A 27,817-nucleotide genomic window follows, 5' to 3' on the forward strand; every position below is an offset into this window, starting at 1 on the left:
GCACCTTCCTGAATATTTTTCTCTGAGCCATAAATCACTGTTTGATTATCTCCCTTTTATAAACTGCTGGGTTGCTGAGGATGGATCCAAGGTTGTTAGGGCAGTTCTGGTGAAGGATCCTGCTAGGAGCTAGCATCTGACAATAAGTTGCCACATGGCTGCTTTTATGTAAGAGCAAATGTTTTAGATTTCATAAGCCAACTCAATGTTCTCTTTACTAAGAAATTTTTGATCCTTCTTGTGGGAGCCTCTAGGTATCATCTACGGCCAAGAAGAAGCTGTTTGTCACATTGAACTTTTGAATGACCTAATGTGGTAAGTAATTTACTACCCTGATGTGTAGCCAGTGTTCTGATGAGTATCCCATATACCGAATAGCTGAAATTCTTCTTCAGCACATAAAATGCATGTAAACACACCATGCTGGTTTCTATTGTGCATATCTGGAATGTACTGTCTGTATCCCAGTTGAAATATGCACCATTTCCTATTCCTGGTAAAGAAATGTATTTATTTGCTATTGCTAATATTTATAATTCCCTATTCAGTTTCATGGACCAGTATTCGACAACTACATGAACCATTTCCCTGCTTGTCTAACAACAAGAAAGCACAATGATTCTGGGAAGACTGGGATTTCCCTTACTTCACCCGTCTAAATCATATAAAAGAAACTATAGAAGCCTAAACATAACAATACACAAGAAAATGGCCTCACTTTAAGATCACCCACCATAAGATCACCATCCACCATATATAATTGAACTTATAATTGAGTACATAGTCTGGGTCCTTTTGGCTCCTATTCAAAGGGACTTATTACAAGAAATGCCCAAACAACCATGTTTAAAGATGGTTTTATTCTAATGGGGCCCAACTGCCTGGGACCTGAAAACAAGTTATTGAGGTGTTTTAGTATGTCTACCACTTCAGTTGCATCTCCTTATGTGTGCAACATTTCAAGTGTAAGTCTTTAAAAATAATATTAATATTATTTATAGACAGTAGCAATTTCCCACACATGGATTGTGAAGAGTTTGAAAACTATATGAAGACTAGCAAAAAAAAAAAACCTATTAGAATGGGGCCCCTGTTAGAATCTGATTCTGGAGCATTTACATCTAGAATATTTCAATTATTTGGACCCCCTTCCTTGGGCAAAGTAGGCAACACAGGTTAAAAAAAAAGAAAATTCATCTAGGGTTTGAGTTTAGTCCTAGAAGTTTTGGGCAATATGAAGTTTTGGGTTTTCCTGACTAAAATAACAAAGAACCAACTTTTTGATATTCGGAATAGAGCACAAAATCTCACAGTTGGAAAGGACCTGAGAGCCCATGTAGGTCTTCCTATATCTATACAGGGATGTCCCTTGTTAATTTCCCCAAGAAATGGTTATCCAGTCTCTGTTTGAAGGTCTGTAGTGGGAGGAGTCCTACCTCCCCAAAATCATTTCATCGTACTTTTGCATAGCTCTAATTGTTTGATGGTTTTTCCTTACATTTAATTAAAATACTCCTCTCTCCAATTTACAATCATTGTTCTTACTTTGCTCTATGTAGCCAAACAGAAAAAGTCTAATCCTTCTCTTACTTGATAGACCTTCAAATAATTGAAGAGAATTATCATGGCATCCTTTGCCAACTCCTTCCCTCCCTGCCCCTTCATCCCCCGCCCCCGCCACATCCAGGGTAAACATCCCAATTTTTTCTATGAATCCCTATATGACATGGTATGTTGTTAACCTTCCTCTGTATGCTCACAAGATTATTAATGTCTTTTGAAGAATATAATGCCAAGAACTGGGTATAATACTCCAGAACAGCAGAACTATCTGCTTCTATGTTCTAGATGTTATGCCTCTCTTGATATAGACTAAAATGATATTAGTTTTTTTTTGGCTGCCACATCCCCTGAGTTTGTAGGCCACCAAAATTTTCAGATCTTTTAAACTGTTCTGTAGCTGTACTGCTCTATGCCCTGCCCCATCTTATATTTGCTAAGCTGATTTAAATTTTTTTTAAAATTTAGATTCAAGTGTAGGACTTTACATGTACCTTAATCTAATTTCATATTACTATCTTTGGTCTATGATTCTAAAGCTGCTAAGCTCTTTTTGATTTGGACTCTGAATCCAATATATTGGCTATCCCTCCAAGTTTTGCATTATCTATGAAATTTACGTTGCAAAAATTTGAAAAGCATGCCATTTATTCCTTTGTCCAAGCCACTGATAAAAATGTACAATTAAGAGCCCAGAACCGATTCCCAGGGCATTCCACTGGAAGCCTTCCTTCTAGTTGACATTGAACCACAGACTAAGAAGAATTAACAAGAGTAACAATTTGCATCCTCATCAGGAAAATTCTAAGCAATGAACAGGGAAGTAGAACAAAACCAGAAAGCTTATGGAAATGGTATGATTACTGGTTTTTGCTAAAAACAAATGTACATGAAATATTATATTAGTTGGAATACAGAAAGGAAAATGTTGGGAAGAAAGAAGGAAGCTATGTTATTACACCAAAATTGAATGAACACTGAGGAAATCTTTGCACAGTCCTTGAACAGTACCAAAACTATGAAAATTAAAGGAAAATGATTTTTGGCAGAACTCGTTTTGAATTTTTGCCCCAAACCAAAGTGTTCCATAAATAGTCCAAGCAGATAAAGCCCAACACAGCCAGGTTGAGTTGCCCCTTAATTTGTTATTTTAGCATTCTGACTGAAATTTTTATATATACCAAATGGCTTAAATTATTTATGACGGGGGGGAACTATGTATAGTGGTATTATATAGTAGTATATCCAGGATAATGTTCTCTCTGACCTTTTCTAGAAATTAACTTGACATCACCCCAGATAGATATCCAGAAATAACTATTAAAAGATTGATTAGTTTAATCTGAGATAGTGCCAAAGCAAAGAAATATAGATAATATGTTCATGTTTTAGTAATAGAGCCTTGGTACATAAGTTTTAATAATATATATTTTTTTAAAGGACAAAGTGATAGTTAAATGACTCACAGGAAGTCCTGGTCTTCCCAGTAGCCCAACTTTTCCAGAGTTTCCAAGGATGCCTTCTGCTCCATGGTATCCTGGCTCACCTTTTTGTCCTGGTGGGCCCATGAGTCCCTTGACAAATCAAATAATTACACAAGTTATATACTTAGACACAGAACAGATGACTAGATGCCCAATTCTATATTCATCAATAAGTGGAGTTTATTTGAGGGGATCTATCCCATGACAAATCCCAAACAATCCCAGAAAGCTAGTAACAAATTAGAAAATTATAGAATGAATTCAAAAGTTCAAGTTTCTTTCATGAGGTTTTCCTAACCAAGAAATGTTATGCCAATTATCAGTGTTTAACTTTTTCTGCTTTGATACTATTTGCCTGATAATTCTACTTGTCCCAAGTCTATGTTTTAACTTCCCATGGAGAACATAATGGCTCCATGTTACAGCTGAGCCAGAACATCTGTCAAGAGGCTTTCTTCCCCCATTCCTAGAAAAGTCTTTTATCTCCAGTCTTTAGGATCTTTCTCTTTGGTGAAAACTTCCTTGGTTCTTTTAGTTGAAAGCATTCTTTCCTTCCTCAATTTTTCTTAGATCTCTTTGGGATCTTTCCTTTGTATTCCTCTCCCCTTCCCCATGTCCTTATATCATATGTATTTATGTACATATTGGACTCTCACCCTCCTGCCCACTATTTCAGAGTAAAGGAAACTCTTTGAGATCAAGGACTACGGCATTTTTATCTTTATATCTTCAGCATTGAGCACAGTACTTCAGAAATACTTGCTGAACTGGACTGAACTCTTCATCTTCAGAAATGATTCCTTGAGGTGATGTTCCTATAATCTTCAGAAATTAGAAATCAGGACTTTTTCTTACTGTCTTTTTTGATCAGACAGATTAAAAGACTAAGGAATGGCCTATCAACGTCAGCCTCTCTCTGTAGTTCTATCTAATATAGCCTATACTTTTTGGATCAAAGTTTATTTTTCTTTTCTTAAATACTTTCCTACAAATCCTTTGAAGGGACAATCTACGGCTACATCTAGCCGTTGGCTAGGGTAGATGGGTAGGAAGTCTTTACTGAGCCAGTCAATACACATCTGTTTGGCCAGCTGAGGTTATTGGTGGTTAATGTGAAAATCATCTTTGCCTTGTGAGAGAAGATTAGAAAATGGAAGGAATTTATGTCTTAGCCCACTCTGTCTTATTTTCTGGGGAAACAAGAAGTTGAGACCTCAAATTCAAAATCCATCTTGTGTCTCCAGCATGTTATTACTAGAAACTTTTGTTATTTAGTACCATGAAGAAATCTCTAGTCTTGACTCTTTGCCCCTACCTCAGCCCTCCCCTGACCTGGCCATAGTTCTAAGTTCTCTGCTTTGCGGGCAGAATAAGGACAAAGCACTTGTGCACCCAGTCAAGGTTCGAAAATTGTTCCCTTGAGTGTCATTTCCTTCACTGTGCAAACACACGAGATGATTTAATATAAAACAAATGGGCATGTGCTGGAGAGCAAAATATTCTAACATATAAAATATATGCACTTATAAAAAAAGTTTTATTTAAAAACCAGTCATCCTACCCTTTATTGTATTGCTCCTTAGAATGTTGCTCCCTTCCCCAGCCCTGGTCCTTGTTTGGCTCCAAAGGATGTTTCCTATAGGCTTTCTGTCACTTAGTCAATGGATCTCCTCTAGTTTGTCACATAGCTCTAAGGTGAGTTAATCTTCAGGTGTCAGTTGAGTCCTTGGGATTCTGGTTCCCTGTGTTCAAAGGTCAAACCTCCATTTTCAAAGAGGAGACCATCTTTCTAGGCTAGGAGGTCATTGATTGAACACCTCTGGATTTTGACCTCATACTTTCGCCACAGTATAATTATATAAGGATTGTAATAGTTGTCATTAAACTTTTTTGCTATTCTGAAGTTATCAACTTTATTCCAAGACAGACTTGCTACTTACAGGAATCCCAGGTTTCCCAGATGGACCGGGTGCTCCTTTCTTCCCTTTTGGACCCTAAAAATGTCAAGCAGATTTGTCAGTTGGTTAAAATAAGGATAATTAAGCAAACGCTTTGAAGAACTCTGCACAGGGCTTCAAGGAGATCTTAGGTTCACTTCTCAGCTTTACTCGTGACAAGCAGGGACAAGTCACTTCCTCTCTGTGCCTCAATTTCCTCATCTGTAAAATAAAGGGGTTGAACTGGATGACCACTGAGGTCCCTTCTAATTCTGACATTCTATGGTGCTAAAAAATTCAGTTGAAGAAAAATTGAATGGATTATTTGAAGTGCATGATTTTATTCATTCTGGATTTCTTTCCAATTCTTAGCCTTAGCTTCCAAAAACAAATGAATGTTTTGCCCTTTTCCATTCCTTTTTTCCTTACTTTCAACAGTTCAAGAAAAAGGTCTTCATTACCATAGAACTGTTTCCTTCTCTTTAAATGTTGGGAGGCTTCTAATTAAAATGGTTTCAGCAGCAGCTGGTCTGTCAAGATAACAAAGGACTTGGTCTACCCTCCCAAAGCATGCCATTGATCTGATGACATTCTTGTGATTTTAAAAAACAAAAATGTGGGATACGTGGCCATTTTAATGGCATTTCTCAGAGTTCTTGTCAAAAGCACTTAGGACAATCCTAGGGTGGTGAGAAGAGCACTGCTCTAGGAATGAAGAAACTTGGGTTCGAGCACCCGTTCTCTCATTCTATAAATAGCCTTGTAACTTTGGCCAGTCACTTTGCCATACTGAGCCTCAGTCTACTGCTCTCAAAGGTTCCTTTTTGTTCTAAGTTTCCTGATTTCGAGCAACTGCAAATATATTCATAAAGGGATGATCGATAAACCTCGAGAAAAGTAAGCAGTGATTACAAAGAGCTGGCTTTGCTTCGTCAATAGTAATAATGACAACATCTAGTATTAATGTAACACTTTGAGGCTTACAAAATGCTTTACATATATTATCTCATTCGATCCTCATGATCCTGTGAAGAAAAGAAGGAAGGAAAGAAACGAGCATTTATTAAGTGCCTCCTATGTGTCAAGCATTGTTTTGAACACTTTACAAAGATAATCTCACATTACCCTCACAACAACCTTGGGAGGTAAATGCTATTATCATTCCTATTTTGCAAAGGAGGAAATTGAGGCAGAGGCTGTAACTTGCCCATGATCAAACAGCTATTTGGTAAATAAGTGTCTGAGATGGGTCTTAAACTCTTGCCTTTTCTGACTCCAAGTCCAGAGCTCTACCCATTGTACTACCTAACCCATTCAATAACAGGTTATTCCTGATAAATCTTATTTCCATTTTTTTTGCACATGAATTATTAAACTGGCAGATCAGGAGAATAATGTCAGTATAGCTTACTTAGATTTTAGTGAAGCATTTGAAAAAAAAGCAAAGATGGCTGAATATAAAGTATCATATTTGGACTCAAGTACAGGATAAGGAAGGTATGGCTAGATAGGAGTGCATTTGGGGGAAGAAAGATCTGGGGGTTTTAGTGGACTACAAACTCAAAAGGAGGGCCTCAAACATAGAAGGCACTTAATAAGTGCTTGTTTATTTCAAAGAGATAGTCAATGATGAACCCAGATATACTGAGTCCAAATCTTGTGCTCTGTCTCCTTCCACATCCCATCTTTTAAGATAAGTAGGAAGTGGTGCAGTAGATGGAGTGTTGGGTCTGGAGTCTGGAGGACCTGAGTTCAAATTTGACCTCAGACACTTATTAGCTGTGTGACCTTGGTCAAGTCACTTAATCCTGTTTGCCTCAGTTTCCTTACCTGTAAAATGAGATGGAGATGGAAATGGTAAACCACTCCAGTATCTTGGCCAAGAAAACCTCAAATGGCATCATGACTAAAAAACGATTCAATAATAACTGAAGAACAAACCAGCTAGGAAAGCAGACACAGTAATGCTAACTATAATTTTAAAACTACACAGCCCCAGACTCTTATAAAACACAATAACAATAGCTCACATTTGTGTAGTATTTTATAGTTTTCACAGTTTTTTTTCTCACAACTCTGAGTTAGAAAGAGTATCATATTTTTTTTTCATGTAAGTAAATATTGAGAGTAAAGTATATGTATAGGAACCAGTAGAGCCTGAGCTGGAATCCATATTTTCTGCCTCTATGTAATTCTCTTCCCCATTAGCTAAGCTAACAGCTGACCTTGATTAAACTGAATTAAAATTTATTACTAGGTAGAATGGATCTATTTGCCAGTCGATTTCAGATCCAGCAAAATGAGAAGAAGATTTATTGTTATATGAAGTGATAGAAGAGGATTGATTGGATTGCTGTCACTGGAAATATATAAGCTACTGTTCAACTTATACAAAAAATTACAATAACTTTCACTTAAAACCTCCTACGCTCCTTTTAAACTGCTTTCTTCTTGTTATTTTATTGAATACTCCATGAATCAAGGGGTACCTCCTTATTTTCTCATTAATCTTATAATGGATAATAATTATGTGTACAGGATTGTGCTTTTTATTTTACATAGCTACTCTTGAAGAATTTATCATTGATCATGGGCTGTATAAAAAACAGTCAAACTTACAGTCACATTTTAAAAAGTGAGGCTTCACCAATTTATTGTACTGCCACTTCTCTGTGCTTAAAGCAGTCTCTTGATTCCCTCAGATAATATTTATATGCCTTTTAATCCCTTACTCCCATTCTTCTCTGGTTGGTTCTAAAGGAGAACTGTAATAATAGTTCACATTTATCTAATACTTTTGGGTTTGTGTAGTAATTTTACTCTGGCAACCACCCAAGGTTCGTAGATGGCAATTCTATAATCTTAGTTATGTGTTAGTTCTATCAAACTTCCTAAGGGAAACTATGATAAAATCAAACACGAATTTGGAAATATTGCCACAAGCTTTCTGTTTTAACTAATGAATTTCTGCTCCTCAAATCCTTTTTTTTTTTTAAAGGAAGAAGGCACAGAGCAAATCATACAAATAAACTTTTTTCATATATTTAAAATCACAGTTTTGGTTTCAGGGAAATCATTGAATTTTGATTCTCTTTCCAAATATATTGATCTTGCAACTGGTTTTGAAATGTTCTTATTCTTCCTTCTCAGATACTCACATATTAAGTGATAACTGAATGAATGATCTGAGTAGAACAAATATTTAGTTTTTATTTATATTCAAATCTATAACAAAAAAGTCTTAGCAAACTTGTATACAACAATGGAAATCAGAACACTTGAGGTTACCATTTTGGTTCAAACACTGATTGTGTTACCTTGGGTAAGTCACTGAAAATGTTATGCTTCAGTTTTCTAACTTATAAATCAAAGGGTGAGGCGATAGATCAGTAAGTTTCCTTCCAGGTGGTTCAGTTGTTTCAGTCGTCTCTTACTCTTTGCGACCTCATATGGGGTTTTCTTGGCAAAGATACTGGAGTGGTTTGCCATGTACTTCTCCAGCTCATTTCATAGATGAGGAAACTGAGGCAAACAGGGTTATGCGACCTGCTTAGGGTCTTATAGCTAGTAAGTGTCTGAAACCAAATTTGAACTCAGGAAGATAAGTCTTCCTGATTGCAAGCCTAGCATTCTGTCCACTGTGCCACCTTGCTGCCCTAGCTTCGAAATAATATTATTCTAAAAAAAATTAGAAATTTTATGAAGTGAAAAAAAATGAACATAAGAGAACAGGGGTCATCAGATTATTGTACATGTAGGTGCTTAATCTTAAGTAGGTAGGCATCCATAAACGAGTCATTCATTCAACAAACACTGATTAAGCTTCTACTGTGTGCAATGAATGGTATATTAGCAATTCATTATAACAAATAAGTACCAGTTTTTCCATTTAAAATTTTAATAGCATTTGGAACCATATTCATAGGAGGGAAAAAACTCCCAACATCTAGAAGATTGGGGAAGGCCATCTACTGAGTAGAAAGAGACAAACTCTTAGCAATATACAGAATGCCATTAGAACAGAGACATTCATTCAAGTTTTGAGAGATTGCTCGTAGCTAATGTTTGGTGGCTTATAGTCTCATTATTTTCCCATTATTTTGAGGCAGATTTCATATTTCCAAGTACTTACGTTAAAGAGCGATAGGTACAGTACACATTCATGGCTAAGATCCAATTCAAAATCTGCGTAACCCTACAAGGATTCTATGTCCATTTATACACATCACTTCATTAAAATGAAGTCAACCCCAAAGAGCTAAGCCTGAGTGTTTTTCCAGGAAGAGTATGTTAAGTGGGTTTTTATTTGATGGATAAACATTAATATTATTTAAGCCATTTCATAGAAGGAAAAGCTTTTTTTCCAAAGAGATTTATAACATTTGAGGTAAAAAACGATCTATCAGCTCCCCAACAACACATATTTTTAATATTAGGTCATTGCAAGATTCTAGTCATTTTCTATCCCATTCATTCCTGTGGTTGTCAGGCATTTAAGGGATAGCAGTGAATCTGACACACCCTCACTCACCATATGCTCAGGCCTAGTAATGTAGCTTGTACTAACTGTAGGAAAGGCCAGTAGGAATGTATGAAAAGTCTAAATTATAGAATAGTAGCATATCCAAGATTTTATAGAGAATACAGTATAGAGGATGCACAGTGTAATAGATAGAACTATTTTTCTAGTCCTATGTCTCATGCATGGTAGCTTTATCACCTTGGCCAAGTCACCTCACTTCTCAATCCCCTGGGGAGGCTTTTGGTTATAAGTTGTAGTGAATTGCTGTTGTATATTGATGGAAGAAACTCATCTGATTTCACTATGATGAAATCAGGAGTCTAGATATTCTGTTTCTTTCCCTCCCCATCCCAACAGTGTCCCTAAAAATCATACTTTCATGCCCAGTCATGTCATGGAGGTGACTTGGGTTCCTGAAGGCTATATCATTGGAGCAGAAAACTCTGGCTTGATCAACCATGCTGAAAAGAAACATAGAATACTGTTTCCAGAATGTCAGCCATCTGAGGAATAGCCTACAGAAGTATAGAGAGACTCTTCATAAGTAGGTTAGATGCTAGGTGATGATGTTTTTTAGTGATGACAACTCACAAAAAAGAAAATTATAAACTGTCCCCCAGTCCTATGCATCCTTCAGGTTGAATACTGGCAGAGGCAGAGTAGCAGGAAAGGTGGAAAAAGGTACTAAGAATCACATAGACTTTTCATCCATTTAAAAACATTTATTTGACTATTGACATTCTAAATGTGAGATCCTTGCCTAGCAAAGCAATGAACGAGTAGATGAACAGAATCATTTCCATATTGACATTCTCATTAAAAATGAAACCTGAATGTAAAAGGAAATTTTAGCCAAATAGAAACTCTCAGGTCCTCCTTGAAGAAGCAAATAAAGGAATTGGTGGAATTTATGTCATTTTGTATCCAAAGGAAACAACTCCCTCTATCATTCCCTGAGCTATTTGTTTGTCATGGACTACTCCATAAATCTTTTACTGCTCTTGGATTCTTTAACATTTTTATCAATGTCTTGGATAAAGGTATAGAAAGCACGCAGATGACACAAAGCTGAGAGAGGTAGCTAATATACTGGAAGAGAGGGTCAGGATTCAAAAGGATTTTGATGAGCTATTTGATGAGAATATTGGGCTGAAGCAGACAAGATGAAATTCAATTGAGATAAACATAGTCTTACACTTGGCACAAAATTCAGCTTCCCAAGTATAAGATAGGGAAGGCACGGATCAGTAGGATTTGTTCTGAATAAAAGATCTTGGGGTTTCAGTGGGACTGCAATCTCAATAGTAGCAATTTATTGTGGCCGCCAAAATAAAATGATATAATATTAATAATGTATTTAGCACAGTGCCTGGAACATAAATAGGTTCTTAATAGATTCTTGCTCCCTTTCACACCCCCTCCAAAAAAAGAGGTAACATTATCAAGAAGTAATGGTTCAACTCTGCCTTCATCAGACCTCACGTGGAGTACTGTGTTCATTTTTGGACATCATGGTTAAAGAAAGAAGAATACTGATCAACTGGACAATATCCAATAGAAGGTAACCAGGAAGGTGAAGGGCTTTGATTCCAGGACATCTGAGAATCAGTTGAAGGAATTAGGCATACCCATCCTGGAGAAGAGAAGATTTAAGGTAGGAGGCATATACTCAAGCATTTGAAGGGCTGTCAAATGAGGGAGGAATTAGACTTTGGCCTCAGAGGACAGAATCAGGAGTAATGGGTGGATATTGTAAAGAGATGAATTTAGGCTTGATGCCTACAAAAACTTCCCAGCCATTAGAGCTATGGAATGGAAAAATGGTGAGTTCCTGCTCTGTGGAAATCCTTAGGCAGAAGCAGGATGACCACTAATGGGTATGTTTATGGTGGGGATCCCCTGGGGACATATGTTAGACTAGATCACTGTTGAGGTCCCTTTCAGCTCTCAGATTCTGGACTTCTTGCAGAGTTAAAAAGACTACGCCCATAACCATAGCCCGCATTCTAACATCCATTGTAGAGAATAGCAGAGTAGATAAATTATGTGAAAACTTTGATAAGACCTTCCAAATAAAATCAACATATACTTTACTACTCAGAGGCAGGTGGTTGGGCAGTAGAGAAAGTAAGCACTGGACCTGGAGTCAAAAACACCCAAGTTTAAATCCTGCCTCAGATACCTACTAGCTGTATGACCCTAGGGAAGTCATTTAACCTCTGTTTGCCTCAGTGTCATCATCTATAAAACGGGAATAATAATAATAGCACTTATTTTTCAGGGTTGTTTTGAAGAAAAATTTGTAAAGTGCTTTGCAAACCTTAAAGTACTACATACATGCTAGTTATTGTTATTTAACACTTGATGACTTCAAAACTAAGATGAGTAAAGGGAAAATGGTAAAAACATGTATTGAAAAACAGAAATCAGAATAAGGAAATGTAAGAGGCCAAATATTCTATGCAGAAAGTTTTATATATATAGATATATATCTTCTTATGTTATCTCCTTATATCACATAAGATATATATATATATATATATATACACACACATATATAAAAATGTCCTTTTTCCTGTGAAAAATATGTCCACTGCCTTCCAACTCTTTCCTCAAAGAAAATATTCTCTTTCTATAGATCTCTATGTACATATATAATGAATACTCTTTATGTATACTATATATGTAATGATTACTTGTGATTATATGTCATTTATGTATATCAGACATAATACTTAGTATATAATAAATATATAATGAATACTTTTCGTTATATATAATATATATTATATATAATACTTTATATATAGAATATATAATCATATATAAAGTATTCATTACACAAAACATGCATATATACATAAATATATGTATTATATGTGTAATACTTTATTCAGAGAAAGAGTTGGAAGGCAGTTGATATGGTGAGCAATGAACAATATCACAAAAAAGGAAATTCACTCTATGCTAACACAGGAAAAGACTAGTTATCAATGTGAGAGTCAGTGCTGAGTTGGATATTTCTTTACAGACAGATCACAGACTTGATAGAGCAAAAATCAAAAACAAGGACAAAAGGATAAGGATGAAGATAAATTATGGCATACAGCTCAAACCCAACATGTTTAAATAAACTATTGGTGCTTAATGATGGGAAGTAGAAAAAAAGAACAGACATCACCATCAACGATCAGTTTCCTATGGAAATTTGACTGCTACAAAACAATTGCTCTGTCAAGAAGTACCAAAGATACACTTGATCTTCCAGGAAACATGTGATTTCCTTGACAAATAGTGAGGCATGGAAGATAAGAATGAACCTAATGTAGAGTTTACACTAATTTGTAAAATGTTATGAATAAGAATGTTGGAAGATTGTAAGACATCAAGGATTATAAAATAACATGTAGTCATAGAGATGAGCCTACACAGTAAAACTCTAAAATATAACCTGGATCCAAGTCAAGTGAGCTTTTATTTTTTGAACTTTTACTTTATAAAAAATAATCTGTTAAGATTTTCCCAGGGTTATAAATAGATTTGTGAAATAGATAAAAGATCCAGAAGTACTAAGAGGTAGTGTGATGTGGTAAAGTGTTGGCTTTGGAACCAGGAAGAATTGGGTTCAAATCCTGCTTCTGACATACACAACATATTAATATATGACCATGGGCAATCTCTTTTAGTATCTCAAGCAATTTTTTAAAACTAGAATTTACCTACAAGCTGCTGATCTGCTTTGATGGATAGAGGATCTCTCAACTCTGATGAAATAAAAGATCTAATTCAAAATATATATGTTTTACATACAATAGTCTACAAATATTATACTGTGTATTCTTAGGAAATTCTAGAGTTGCTTCTATGTACTTACCTTGAAGGTGATAATATTTCCCCCCCCTCTCCTTTTACTTTTTTCCTAATTCATCTACTATAATGGATCTTAATTTCCTTAAGAAAGTTACTGAATTTTTTTGGGCCTCTCTTTTCTTATTGAAAAAAAAAATGAGGGTGCTATTCTAGATGGGCCTTTAGAAGGACAAATTCTATATTTCTGGGATCCAATGATGCATGCTTAAGGAGGGCAACGTGCAGTTGAAGAAGGAGGAAGTTGGGTGTTGAGATGGCTACCAGAAACCCCAGCCAAAACACAATTTGGACAATATTGCTTAAAAGTATATCTTCAGTTATACTGAGAAGTCAATGTGTTGCTCACATGGAAAAATCATGGGTATAATCAATCACTGACTAAAGCACATAAAAAGTAGGATAATTTTATTTATATAGCATTTCAACTGTAGAAATAAGGAAATATGATGATCTAACATCAAATTGGGAAAAAGAAAGGCTTAAAGAGTGTATACCCCTTGATGATGGTCACATAGTTAGACATACAATCAAAGTCACAGAATCTCAGAGTTGGAAGGGATCTCAGAAGTCACCTAGTTTACCTTGCACATGACCAACAATCCCTTCTACAATATTGCTCATGAGTGGTTAACCAGATTCCACTCAAAACTCTATAGTAAGTGAGACCCAGAAGAGTGAATGATTTGACCAAGGTCACATAGGTATCAGGTAGCAAAACTGCGCTTTAAACTAAGTTACTTCCATTCTATTATATGTTTAGGGAAGTGCTTCAGTTTGGTAGAAGTTGAAGATATTTGGAAGGGTGTAGGAGTGTGTGTGTGTGTGTGTATGTGTGTGTGTGTGTGTGTGTGTGTGTGTGTATAGCTCTGTGACATCATTATACTAAGATACTTATAAGGGAAATCTTAGAAGAAATGGCCTTTCAAAATTTCTAGTTTTTGAAACCAGAATCCTATTGGGGGCAAAGTGGTAATGAGCTGTCATACATGTGGCAGAGACCAGTCAACAAGTTTAAGTTGGCATGAATAATTTCCACTGAATTCACTGGGGAAAAGGCCCAATCCAACAAAACTAATGGATTTTTTTAACCTACATGATGCTAAGTAACTTATTTATATTATTAAAAAACTTTAATTTTATTTAAATTTTTTATATTATTTTTCTATTAATCTATTTATCTTTTTTTAAACACCTTTTCAATCAGTTGGGTTAATGTTGCTTAGGAGCCAGTGTTCACAGTATTCTATAGGAATTGATGGAAATATAAAACATTCAACCAAATCACTATTTATTTTTCACCTAAAGGATACTACAGGATGGGTAGATTAATGTTTTTTCACTATGCTGATTGATTTTTTTGGTCTTTGTTGGTACATTAGACTGAACTCTTAATGAAAATGTCATTATTCCAGTTGGATAAGTTGGAAGTGGCTTTAAGAAAGTTAGTTTGCTTTATAGATTAGGGATCACAGGCTCTATGGTCAAGGAAAATCTAATTTTCAGCACAAAATGGTAGAAAGGAAATCATGCTTTGGCCTGTTGACTCACACACAGTTCAGTTATTTTTAATGATTTTTTGAATGGCAAATGATTGTTGAAAACCTACTCCTCACCTCTTTCCCACAAAGGAAAAAAAGACAAATTTGAAATTGCCTTCAATGGATTTCACTTACTTCAGATCCTCTCTCTCCTTTAAGTCCTGGTTCACCCATTTCACCTGGTTCACCCTTTGTCAGGAACCAAAACAAAAAACACACATGAAAGGGAGTTCTTAGAAATTATCTTTTTAAAAGAAATGCCAAAAAAATAACAAGTGTTGTTAAAACTTACTGGGGCCCCTTGTTGCCCAATGGCTCCTCTTGGTCCTGGCACACCCACGTGACCCTTGGAAAAGAGAATAGGATGATATTTTAGTGAATTTGGTGGGAGAGCAGCAAAAGTATCATGGAAAGAACATTGTACTGGGAGTTGGAGGTTTGGGTTCTCATCCTACCACTAGCCAACTGTGACTTTTTGCAAATCAAGTGTTGCTTTTCTGTACCTCAATTTCCCCAGTTGGAGTATGGTGTGGTTGAACTAAATAACCTCTAAGGTTCCTTTCAGTTTATAAACTATGATTTTATGAATAGGGTTCCTTCGCTAGAATCTTAGCAGTGTATCAAGGCTTCTTGAAGACTAGCTCAGGGAAGCATAAATTCTGGCAGCTTCCCAAGCAGTTCTGGTGATAGGTCGTCATGAGAAAATCATCTGAGAAGAAGTTACAGAGGCATATTACTAGAAAGTTAGATGTCATGAATTTTCTGGCTAAAGCAGCTTGTGAAACTTCCACTGAGGCAAAAAGAGGGTTGCAATATATATTATTGGATGAGGTACCCACAACGAAAAAATCACAGAAGAACTGAAGTTGCGGCATTGAAAAATAGACAGGTATTACTTAAGCTAATAGGGAGATGTTACAAAATTCAATTTAATTACACAAAGATTATGATCATCAGAAATATTAAAGAGCAGAATGACCAATGCTATGATGAAGGGTAGATATTGTCTTCTTTTTTCCACCACATTCCTCTATGACCTCTACCAAATGAAGGCAACAAAGAATATGAGAAGGAACCCATTTTTCTGAACCTATTCCCACAGTGGGGGTGTAGCATGGCCTCCAACCTGACGTGCCAAGGACATAGATGTTTGGATAGTGGATTTGCTGCATTGAAGAATGGGAGCAATTACTGTGCATAATGTTTAGAAATAACAAATTACTTTGACATTCAGGAATCTGCCATCATCCTGTTTCTCATAAGAAGGAATGCCAAGTTGCCACGTTTCCTTTTCAAAATGTGTAAACAGAAAGAAGCCGGCATCCAGGAGGAATAAATCAGGTAAGATTTATGCAGCAAGTATTTCACAAATGGGCACTCCCCAGTACCCTCTCTCACTGTCCTTGTCATCTCAGATTCCTTCTTTCTCACTTCTCAGGTCCAAAAACACAATTGATTTTTTTTGAGGGGGGAATTTTTGGATTTGTTTCTTCTCTCTGGGCCAAGGGAAGTATGAACAGAATACATAGGGATAAGTTTTGGATATTCTCATTAGAAGGCCTGACTCTTTTGCTTTCTGGGAAGCAAATATATGCTTCTGACACTAAATTCCAACTTTATGATAAAGAACTCACTTCAGTGCCTAAAATGCAACAAAAGAAATTTCAGTGTGAAAAGCCAAAGGATATGGTTTTACTAAAGATGGTTAGTTGCACATGTTTCTGAAGGAAGAAGAATGTTCAGAACATAAAAGAATTAATTCAGACAAGAAGAGTTTCTGAAGTCCTGATCTCAAATTTTCCCTAGACAGAAGCAGAGAAACGTACAAAGCTATAAGCCTGTGAGCTCTAATCATGGCTCTGTATGAGAATGCACAGTAAAGTAATGTAGCTTTTGGTTAAAGCCGTATGATCTACATAAGAATATTTTAAGTAAGAGAGAAATGGGGGGGGGGTGTCAAGGCTAAGTGAATAATTGTGATCAATATTCAGTAAAACATCCATGTCTACCCTGGCTGTGTGACATTCATGAAGCCTTTCCAGACTGATGAGAGAAGATTTATTCCTCAGACTGCCCAGGATAGACACGGATGTTTTACTGAGTATTGATCTCAATTATACACTTAGCCTTGACCCCCCATTTCTCTCTTACTTAAAATATTCTTATGTGGATCACTCTGCTTTGACCAAAAGCTACAGATACTTTACTGTGCATTCTTATATTGGTTTTAAATTTGCATTTATATCTCCCTCTCCCAGTAACATACAATCTCCTGGAGTACTGGTATCCTTTTGTTTGTAGGGAAGTAGTGTGGTATAAAGCAGAAGACAGATCACTCACCAGAAATCAGTATGTTTGACTCTTGCCTATTACCCTGGGTGAATCACTTAACACTCTGGGCCCTGCTATCTTCATCAGCAAAATAATGGGCTTGGACTCAGTGACTTTGGGGTCCCTTCCAGCACTAAATGTAGGACTTTCAGAATTAGCACAATACTTTGCATGTGGTAGATAGTTAATAAATAATTGCAGAATTAAATAGCAGAATATCCTAAACCTAAGTAGGCTATTAACACCTAGATGGAAGGGGCTAAATCTATGTAATTTCCTTTATGCTATAGAAAACAACATGCCAGATACAGTGAGGCACATAGTTAATGAGCAAAATCCAACCCCTGTGGGTCTCCGTTTATTTATATACAAAACAGAAGACTAATATTTCTTAGAGGATGGTTATCATAGTTGATTTAGTTGTTTCAGTTGTATCTGCCTCTTCATGACCACTTTTGGGGTTTTCTGGGCAAAGACACTGGAGTGGTTTGCCATTTCCTTCCCCTGCTCACTTTACAGATGAGGAAACTGAGGCAAACAGGGTTAAGTGACTTGCCCATGTTCTCATAGCTAGGAAGTGTGTGAGTTTAGATTTGAATTCAAGTCTTCCTGACTCCAGGCCCAGAGCTCTATCTACTACAGCGCCACCTAGCTGCCCCTATCACAGTTGACAAAGACAAAGAACAATAACCAAAATCCCAAATGCTTTTCAAAGAGAAACATAAATAATATTTGCATCAGCCATCATTTTGAATCATCCCTGTTACTGTTCTTACCAGTAATATGGCTAATTGTGAGTTGACTGTGATTATAAATCACAAACAAATTTAGAAGTGTTTTTTTTTTAAGTCTGATGATAATGATAATAGTCAGGCTCATCTTGGGGAAATCAGTTAACACATAATGTCCAAAGAGAAAACTAAACATCTTGGAATACTCCCCACAAAGGTCTGGAGGCTACGGTGGGATAATACAATTGTCAACGAAGTTTGTTTTTTCTCATATGAGTCTAAGTTGTATTTTGTAAAACTTGACTAGGCGGGGCTGGGCATGCTTCATGACTTTCAAATGTCAGAACAATAAAATCAGTAGGTTGGCTGGCCTTGGTTAGCTGACTGCTTAAAGTGGAGCCATCAGTAAACAGAATGAAATGAGCTCCAGAACCAAATGGGAGGGAATGAGGAAAGAAGAGAAGAAGGGATCTGTTGACTAAACAAGTTTGTGAAACACATGAAAGCAGCCAATGTTGAAACCCCATCAGGAGAGAAATGGAAGGAGGAATGCGGAAGTAGGAAGGGGAGGACATAATGTGAGCCCAGTGGAAACATTCTTCACTTGGTAGGTCCTACTGAAGAATGCCAGCTTCTCTGGAGTCTGGGAAGTAATGGGGATCTAGTTTTAGCTAGCCGGTTATAGGGGAAATGAAGCCTTAGGGTAGTAAACTCTTCATTTGGCAGCCAACAGGTTGATTTAGTTTTGCCTTGGCATACCATGCAGTTTAACTGGCAGAGAATAAAGAAGGATATTACTAAAAGTGGATTTCTTAATATATATGTTGGGAATTTATGCACAGAAAAGACTAAGGTGGAATCACATGGGCTCTAAAATATGTTGTAAGCACTTTTCTCCCCTTTTTGTTTGTTTTGGGGGGTTGTTTGGGGGGTTTTATTTTATTTTATTTAAATATAAAAAAATCATCTCTTAAAATATGTTGTAAGCAATCGGTGTCTTATAACACAGAAAAAAAATAACTTCAGAGGAAGCTCTCGGCCTTCTTGCATTAAAATAATATCAGCTGATATAAATGACATATAAAACAAATTAATATTCATCTTTTATATTCTTGACAGGGCTTCCCTAAAAAGTGTAAACACAAACTGGCTTTTGAATTTTTTTAATATATTTTATTATCAGAAAAGATATTGGAGTTCTTCAGAACTGCCTTAAATTTCTACTTTGAATAGGGTAAAAAATTTATTTTTCAGAAAAGAAATTACAATAAGGATTTGACATTTTTCTGTCTTAAGAAAACCCAAATATCAATAATCTGTGTCAATCAACCAGTGTGGTTAATCTGAGTTTCACTTTCAAATATGGTTACTGAAATTTTACCATGGGAAAAAGGTCAAATGAATCAATTCTTCCTGTCAATAACATATTCAGTCAAGCAAAGCTTGGTCCCAAGCACTTCGGAAGATTAAAAGAAGAATGAGGCACAGTTCTTATCCTGAAATGTACATGACTATTTAGGGACACAAGACATGTACACATGAAAAGATAAGGAAAGAAATAAAGATGGTGAACTGAGGATAAATATAAAAGTGTAGCATGGTCCTATAAGAAAAGTATTAAGGTTGGCAGCAACGATAAAAGATGGGAAAAGTCAATGTTTTAGAAACTGTGGTAAGATAGTAATATGAAAATATTATAAATGTATTAGAGTTATAAATTAGTCCAAAAAAATCTGGAAAACAATTTGAAAATGTGTAAGAAAACTCTCTAGACATTTTATTCACTATTCATCCTCATATCTAGGAATCTTATTCCTAGGAATACACTTCAGGAGGTCAAAGACAGAAAGGCCCCAAACACAGCAAAATAATCAAAACAGTACTTTTGTGGCAGCAAAAACTGAAAACAAAACAGATAATCCAATGATTAAGGAATGGCTGAACAAATTTTAGTATATGCACATAATGGAATACAGTGCCATAAGAAATGGTTAACAGGAAGTGTTTAGAGAAACATGTGAATGGATGGGTGCAGGGACAAGAAAGCAGATCTATTAGAAAAATATACATGAGTCCAATAATGTAAATGTGCCCCAAACTAAAAAGAAACTCATCTCAAATTCAGTGCCATAAATATTTGTTTAATTTAATTGGTTGATCCCAGAGGGTAGATTATGAAACATCCTTCTCTCCACATGGTAAGGAGATGGAAGACTTTGGGTGTGGGATCTTGCATATGCTGTCAGATGTGGACATGGTGCCAGTTTTGCTTAACTGTTTTCTTTGGTTCAAGGCCAGGTTCCACTGAGGGAAGGAGTATATTGGGAAAATAACTGTGGTTCAAGGAAAAAGTAACAAGCTCTTAAGAAGTACAACATAAGTTGAGGCTAGCAACGACTGCTAAGGACAGCAGAAAGGGATATTTTAGATGTGCAGGGAGCAGGAGAAATAAGAGGGTGTGACTACTCTTTAGGGAGAATAGGATGAAGATAACAGCAAATGAAGAGAGGAAAGGCTTCTTTACTTTTATGTTTTCTCTGCCAAGGAATATTTTATTTTGACTGGGAAGCATAGAACAAAAATGGTTAATAGTTAAAAGTAGATACCTCTCCTTCCTTCATTGGCCACAATTTTTGGACTAGTTGCCTGCACTACTTTTACTTACTCTTATTCCTCTACCTCTTGAAATCTGGCTTTCAACCTCATCACTCAACTGAAATTGCTTTGTTTAAAATTCTCAGTAATTTCTTAATGGACAAATCTAGTCTTTTCTGAGGCTTAATCTTTTCCTACATATCTGCTATTTAATAATAAAAATGATGACGATGATGATGATGATAAATGGCAATTACATAGCACTTTTAAGGTTTGTAAAACATTTTACAAATATGATCTCATTTTACCCTCACAAAAGTATCAATGCTTTTTGGGTTTTTTTTTACCTCAACAATTTCCCAATACACATCTCTGTAACAAAAGATAACATCAAGTAAAAGACTTGCATCTAATGTTGTATAAAGCATTCTGTACCCATAGCCCACCATGTCTCTACCAAAAGGGGAAATCACTTGCAATTTTAAACCAAGCAAAGCCAAGGTCATATCTTTATAAAGTTTGAAAAGAGACATTTGTCCTATAGTTATTACCTTATAGCCTTCAGCTCCAGATTCTCCTCTTTCTCCTCGTTTGCCTATTGGACCCTACAGAGACCACACACATACAGAATGAGTTTTACAGCTGAACTCAAGTATTCTTGAACTCATTTGACATACTTAGTGTAGATTTTTCTTTTGCCAAAAATATGAAGAAACACATAAGCCAAATGTTGAATAATTTTTTTTGATCCCACTCAATAATAAGGACCTATAGGGATAGATGGATTTCAATGAGACCAAGCAAGATCTTCTTCCAACTGTGGGAAGCAACAAATTTACACAAAGACTAAAGGAAGAACAGGCTTGTGGAATGACTGGCCTGGGAAAAAAAACTTGAGGAAATGAAGCTCAACTAAACAGCCTGCATTGACAGATGAGTAAATTGTCTGACCTTGGAAGCATATGTATGTACTTTATAAATGACATCACAGTAATTGGAAAGGACACAAACAGAATTTCATTAAATGGCTAAAATAGTATAATCTCTTACATTGAGGGCCTTTAAAGAGTATATTGCAGTTAATTTTTCTTTGTCATTCTTATCCAGAAATGCATTTGTTTACTCTTAAATTTATGGGAAATTCTATAGACAAACACTAATCCTAAACCCTCTGGGCAGAAACCACCAAGCAAACATTATGCTTATAAAAATGTTTAAAACATTCCTTTGGGAGCACATATACCTTTCATATCACAAGCTGTCCTCATAATTTGCTATAAAATTTATTTAAATATCTGTTTAGATATGTTAGTATTTATTGGCTACTTCAGTTGTGTGTTGATACTCAAGTTGAAACCAGATGTCAAAACCCAACTCATATTTGAAACTAAGTTGATATTTTCTAAACTCAGTAAACTGTGAAGATAGTCATCATTTACCATGGATGGTCTTGAGCCAGGAATTACATCTACCTCTTAACAGACCTCTTGATAACACTGCTGTTAGGAATCAAGATGACAACCTGATTTAAAGACTAGTTATTATTGAAGAGAATTATCATATATCTAGGGATATAATTTGGTGTTGGGTCTACCTGAATTTAAGTAATAACAAGTAACGTTTTTAATACTCCTACTCCATTTATTTTTTTTTAACCAGTTTTGTTTACATGAGAATTTTTGAGAAGTCAGAACATATTGAATAGACAAATAAAAAAAATGTGTCAGTTACTTATATATAATAGGAAAGAAACACTGAATTTAGAGTCAGAACACCTCGATTTGAATCTTGATTCTGTTACTAATTACGACATGACCTTATCACCCTTTCTGGGACTCAGTCTTCTTACACATTAAATAGGTTTGATTAGATGACATTAAAGATCCTTCTATCTCTAAATCTTATGCTCCTTCTCATGTGATAAGTGGATTTGATTATAGGCCATATGGTCAAACCCTACTGGAGAAAGAATCTCCTTTAGAAGATACCTGCCAAGTGGCCATCCAACGTCTGCCTAAATATCTCTAGCGAGGGGAACCTGCTCCCTTATGAGATAGCCTCTTCCACTTTGTCATTTTCCTCCCAAATTATTGCCCTCTTTTTCTTCAGCATTTTATTGTCTTTTCCTCTCCCACCTAACCTCTGACCTTATACCCAGGGACTTTGATATATACGTTGATATTCCCTTGACATTTTGGACTTCTTCAGGTCTCATAATCCATGCCTTGATTCTACTTGAGCTACTGGAATGGTCATCACTTTTATGTCATCATGATTTATAACTACTACCTACATGGTCTAGAACTCTGAAACTCCTCTCTCTGATCATTATCCCCTATTCTTCTTCCTTTTTTTCTGCCTCACTCCTCCTAAACTTACCATTTCTTCTCACTGTGACCTCTCTTCTATTCCTCTCTCTATTCCCACTCCATTCCTCCATTGGCCTCACTTGAATCCCTTTAACACTTCTGATCCTATGATTGACCAGTTTGACTGTATAAAGTGCTTGACCCTTAAATTTCTTGCTTTTTTGTCATATCACAAATTACATCTCGTCAAGCTCTAACACTGGGTTACCTCTACCATTCACCTTTTTCACTCCTACTGATATGCTGCTGAATGCTGTTGAAGAGTCATCCAACCATGCCTACAAATTTATTAACCCAACTGGGTCCTCTTTGCTATATGTTATCCATTTTCAACCTTTAACTGTGGATTTTCTTAAGACTTTCTCTTCTCTCTGGATGATATCAGTTAATGATCTCATTAGCTTCTATAAATTCAATTACCACCATTTTGGGAAAAATCCCAGTCATGCTTCATCTCACTCTTACCTTGACTATCTATGGATTTCCTTGTCCACTGAATTACCACCCTGAAAAACCTCCTCCTTAAATCCCTCCTTTCCTCACTGGTAACTTTCTCTCTTGGACCATCATTCTGGGAGAGACCTCAGCCAAGCTTCACATTACTCTTTCCTCAACTCTCTATGGATTCCATTTCTCTCTGCCTGATGGATTTCCCCCTGTGACTAAGTTTCCTCTCCCATTCTCTGCCTTGCTTTGTAGCACCCCTAAATGTAGTCTTGCTCCATTAGAATACAATCGCTTTGAGGGTAGGATTGTCTTATTTGCTTACATTTTAATCTCCATTACTTATTACCGTGCTTGGCACTTAGTAAGTGCTTAATAAATAAATGTTTTATCTATCAATCCATCTTTATGTCACTGTCTCTTAAATTTAAATATCTAACTCTAATGTCTTTCCTGTCCCAAATCACCAATTCGATATCTCCACCTGGATACCACCAGCACCTCAAAATCAACAGGTCCAAAACAGATATCTTAATTTCTTCCCAAACCTGTCCTTCCCTCTCAATTTCTCTGTTTTTACTGAGGGCACCCCCATCCTTCTAGTTATCCAGATTCCCACTCTTGAAATCTTCCTTCACTCTTCCCTTCTCCTCACTCATATCCAACCAGTTGCCTAATTTTGTTGATTCTGTCACCATATCTGACCAAAGTCTCCCTGATAGCAGGCACGAACTCTATGCATTGTACTACCTAGATGCTTGTGTTCCCTCAGGTTAGAATATGCTTAAGACATATTTGTTGAATTGAACAAAATTAGAAAGTTTATCTTGATACTGAGTCTTCATTTGGCTTTTGAAAGTTATATCCATTGCTCCTAGTTCTGTCCTTCAGTCCAAACGGAACAAGTCCGATCCCTCTTCCATATGACAATCCTTCAAACACATGAAGACATTTCCCATTCTTTTTTCCTCCAGGCTAAATGTTCCTAATATCTTTAGCTTATCCTCATATACCTAGATTTTGAGTCACGTCGATTGCAAGAGAAGATCATATTTGCATTATCTGATTCATGCGGCCAATGTGAGAGAAATGCTCTGTAAACCCCTAAGTGCTTACTATGTACCAGACGCTGTACTGAGTGCTAAGGACACAAAAACAGCCTTTGCTTTCAAGGAGCTTATAGTCTCACCAGGGAAGATGACATATACCTTTATGGGCATCTACAAGATCCATCCAAAGCAGACACAAGGTAACCTTGGATGGAAGGCACTAGTAATCGTGCCCATTAACTGTACCAACTGGACTGGGGGATTGGGGAAGGTGGGAAAGGTAGGAAGTGACTTCTGTAGAAGTGGTACATGACTAGAGTTTTAAAGAAAACCAGGAATTCCAAGAAGTAGAGGTGAGGAAGACATTCCAGGAATGAGAGATCGCCAGCAAGAAAGAACAGTGAGAGAAGAGAGGGAATCATGTCAGAGGCATGGTAAGTAGGCTCATATAGTTGAACTTCAGAGTGTGAGAAGGGGAATAATGTGGCAGAAGACTGGAGAAGTAGGAAGGGGGCAGTTTGTGAAATGCTTTAAATGCAAATACAGGAGTTTCTATTTGATTTCAGAGGTAATCAGGAACCACTGGAGTTTATAGAGTAAAGGGTGCCATGGTCAGACCTATGCTGTAGGAAAATCACTTTGGTGACTATGTGGAGGATGGAATAGAGTGGGGAGAGATTTGAGGGAGGGAGACAAACTAGGAAGTTATTGCAGTAAGCTGGGAATAGCTACATAAATGTAGGCTACTGATAATCAATCAGTCTTTAAACTGCCCACAGGGAAGACTGTATGGAGCAGAGTTCCATAAAGTCTTAGTTCCTGAAAAGTAACATGGTACCATGGAAAGTGAACTGTATTTGGAACCAGCAAGTCAGGTTTCAAATTCGGTCCTGATAACTTACTACATATGTAACCATGGGTAAGCCCATTTAACTTCCCGGGGCTTCAGTTTCCTCATCTGCAAAATGGGAAGGTTGGGTTGGGTTGAATGGCCATTAAAGTCCCTTCCAGCTGTAAACCTATGATTCCAGCCAGAGGTCAGAAGGGGTCTGGCATTGTTTTGCCACTGGGTGGGTAGAAAACCATAAAGAAATCATAGGGGAGTCTTCTGAGAACTCTCAAAACATTTTCAATTTGATAATTATGAAATATTTCTCAAAATTTTCATGTTTTTAAAATAAGCTTCTTCCTTGATAACCTCCATCAAAGTGATTCTACTAAACCTCCATAAAAATGGAATATCATTGGGACGTTTTTGTTGTGTTAGATAACTACCCATTTTTGTGGACATGTTTTCCAAATAAATTCAAATTGACATCTTTTGTTTTTACATTGCCTAAATTTCACCCTGTATCTTCCCTTCAAATTTATCCTTTTTACTAATACTTTAAATAAAAACCTCCACCACAAAAAGCCTTTAATATTACTCATAGTGATAATGATAATAATAATAGTGTCTGAGGACACAAAGGGGAGGAGGGAACTTACATGATAACTTTATTATATAGTTAAAAGAAATAGTAGGTTATACATAACAGATTTGCAATTTCACTGTTCATCTTTCTTATTACACTATGTTATAGAAATATTCATTTTATTATATAGACTAAAAAATAAATAAATTTTGAAAACAAATTAAAAAATAAAAAACCAAACAAGGTGGTTAGAAAAAAATAATTAGCATGTATAGAGCACTTTTTAAGGTATAGAAAACAACCCTACCAGTTAAGTACTATTATCATTCCCATTTTACAGATGAGGAAATGGATCCTGAGAAAGATTAAGTGACTTGCTCAGGGTCACACAACTAGTAAATGTCTGAGGGAGGATTTGAATTCAGTTCTTCCTGGCTCTAAGATGTGGGCCCTATCCTCTGTACCATTTAGCTTCCTCACTATGATCAATCCATGATGTATAAAGATAAGAAATTAAGGCACTATGACAAGATGTGGGGAATCTTATTTTATTCTGAAACATGAAAACAGGAGTTAGAAAAAGACCTACTGGTTCACCTAGGGGCCCCGGTGGTCCTAGAACTTTGTTATCTTCTCCTGGATAACCCTAAAATGAAAAATGACATGAAAGATGAAAACAATACACCCACCCTTCCACAACTCTGAAAAAAAAGAGCTCCAACACCCAAGAAAGTTTAATCATTTGGATATTAAATCCTAGGAGTGATATAACTTGGTTTTGTCTTTAAAGCAAAATTCTCCACAAAGAAAAGAAGTGCATACTATTTTGTATGGAAACTCAATGTGCATATGTTTCATATTTAAAATGCTGGTCTGAGTCAATTACATAGAAAGCAACATGGTAATACTGAGAGTCAAGTGTAAGATTTCCCATGACATCAACCTCTGTTGTAGCTATTCCTAAGCCACCAGAAATCCTTGATATGTATGTACCATAATTAGTCATAAATCATCATTCCACATATAAAGATGTCAAGTATCACAACTGTTTGTGTTGTATCTTATCTCTACTAGCTTGAATGTTCAAGGTATGCAAAGGCCTTCTGTACCCTCCATAGCTCCTACCCAAGAGACACTTAACAGGTGTTTGTTGAATGAATGTTTACTTGTAGAAATAAATTTCAAAGGGTTATTAGTGGACCTAGAAGAGATTAGGACATGTCCCTGCTTCTTACAAATTAGAGCACATAGGATAGGGCTAGGGACTGGAACTGTGATCTCATTACTGGGAAGACATTTCTTCTAATAATACAGGTTGGCACCTTCTCCATAGGTCCTGGATCATGAAGCCAGAAGGTGTTAAAGTAAGACTTGAGTCCCCTGATTAGATTCTAAACCTGCTCCTTATGTCTTATGCCCTGTGGCCTCTCAGGCACCCTAAAACCATGATAATTGTTTTCTTATCTGTAAAATTATGAGGATAGACTAGATAACTTTTAAGAACCTTCTGATTCTAGGTTCTAAGAAATAATAATTTCCCTTTCAAAAATAGAATTAACATTAAGATGAATATATTATTTAAAAATTTTTGGAAATTTCTTTTTGTTAAGGCTGGGAATCCTGGGGGAAGACACAGCTTTGTGGGGAAGATTCTTCATTCTTGTTCTTCATTCTTTGAACAATCCTCAATCACCAATTATCTTCTCCTATGTTCCTCCCTGCCCCACTCCCATACCATGTCATTATTTGTGGTATGGTTGTAGTGAGATCTGGCTCCTGAGGGTGTCTATGATGGTGTTAAATAGTTACTATGTGAGTGAAGTTGAGTGGGGGGAAAAAGGAAGGTTAGAATGGTTGTTTTAAGTATACAGTGGGTGTTAATATAGTGGACTGGATTTAAGAAATAAAGAGGGGCATCCCTGAATGGGGACTCTTTTAACTGATTCCATTTTGGATATGTGAGGAGTAGGTC

The 27,817-nt window shown here is 36.3% G+C and overlaps 1 protein-coding gene across 1 annotated transcript in view; it reads right to left on the reverse strand.

Annotated features, from left to right (window-relative positions):
* Nucleotides 1-27,817, reverse strand: part of COL24A1 (collagen type XXIV alpha 1 chain) — a 353,333-nt gene that overhangs the window by 58,198 nt on the left and 267,318 nt on the right. The window contains 6 exon segments of the mRNA XM_078155798.1: nt 3,027-3,134; nt 4,985-5,038; nt 15,047-15,100; nt 15,204-15,257; nt 21,120-21,173; nt 26,435-26,491. Coding sequence (XP_078011924.1) covers nt 3,027-3,134; nt 4,985-5,038; nt 15,047-15,100; nt 15,204-15,257; nt 21,120-21,173; nt 26,435-26,491 — 381 coding nt within the window.

This window comes from Phascolarctos cinereus, unplaced genomic scaffold (genome assembly GCF_003287225.1).
Source record: "Phascolarctos cinereus isolate Bilbo 61053 unplaced genomic scaffold, phaCin_HiC Scaffold_5;HRSCAF=322, whole genome shotgun sequence".
NCBI classification, from domain to species: Eukaryota; Metazoa; Chordata; class Mammalia; order Diprotodontia; family Phascolarctidae; genus Phascolarctos; species Phascolarctos cinereus.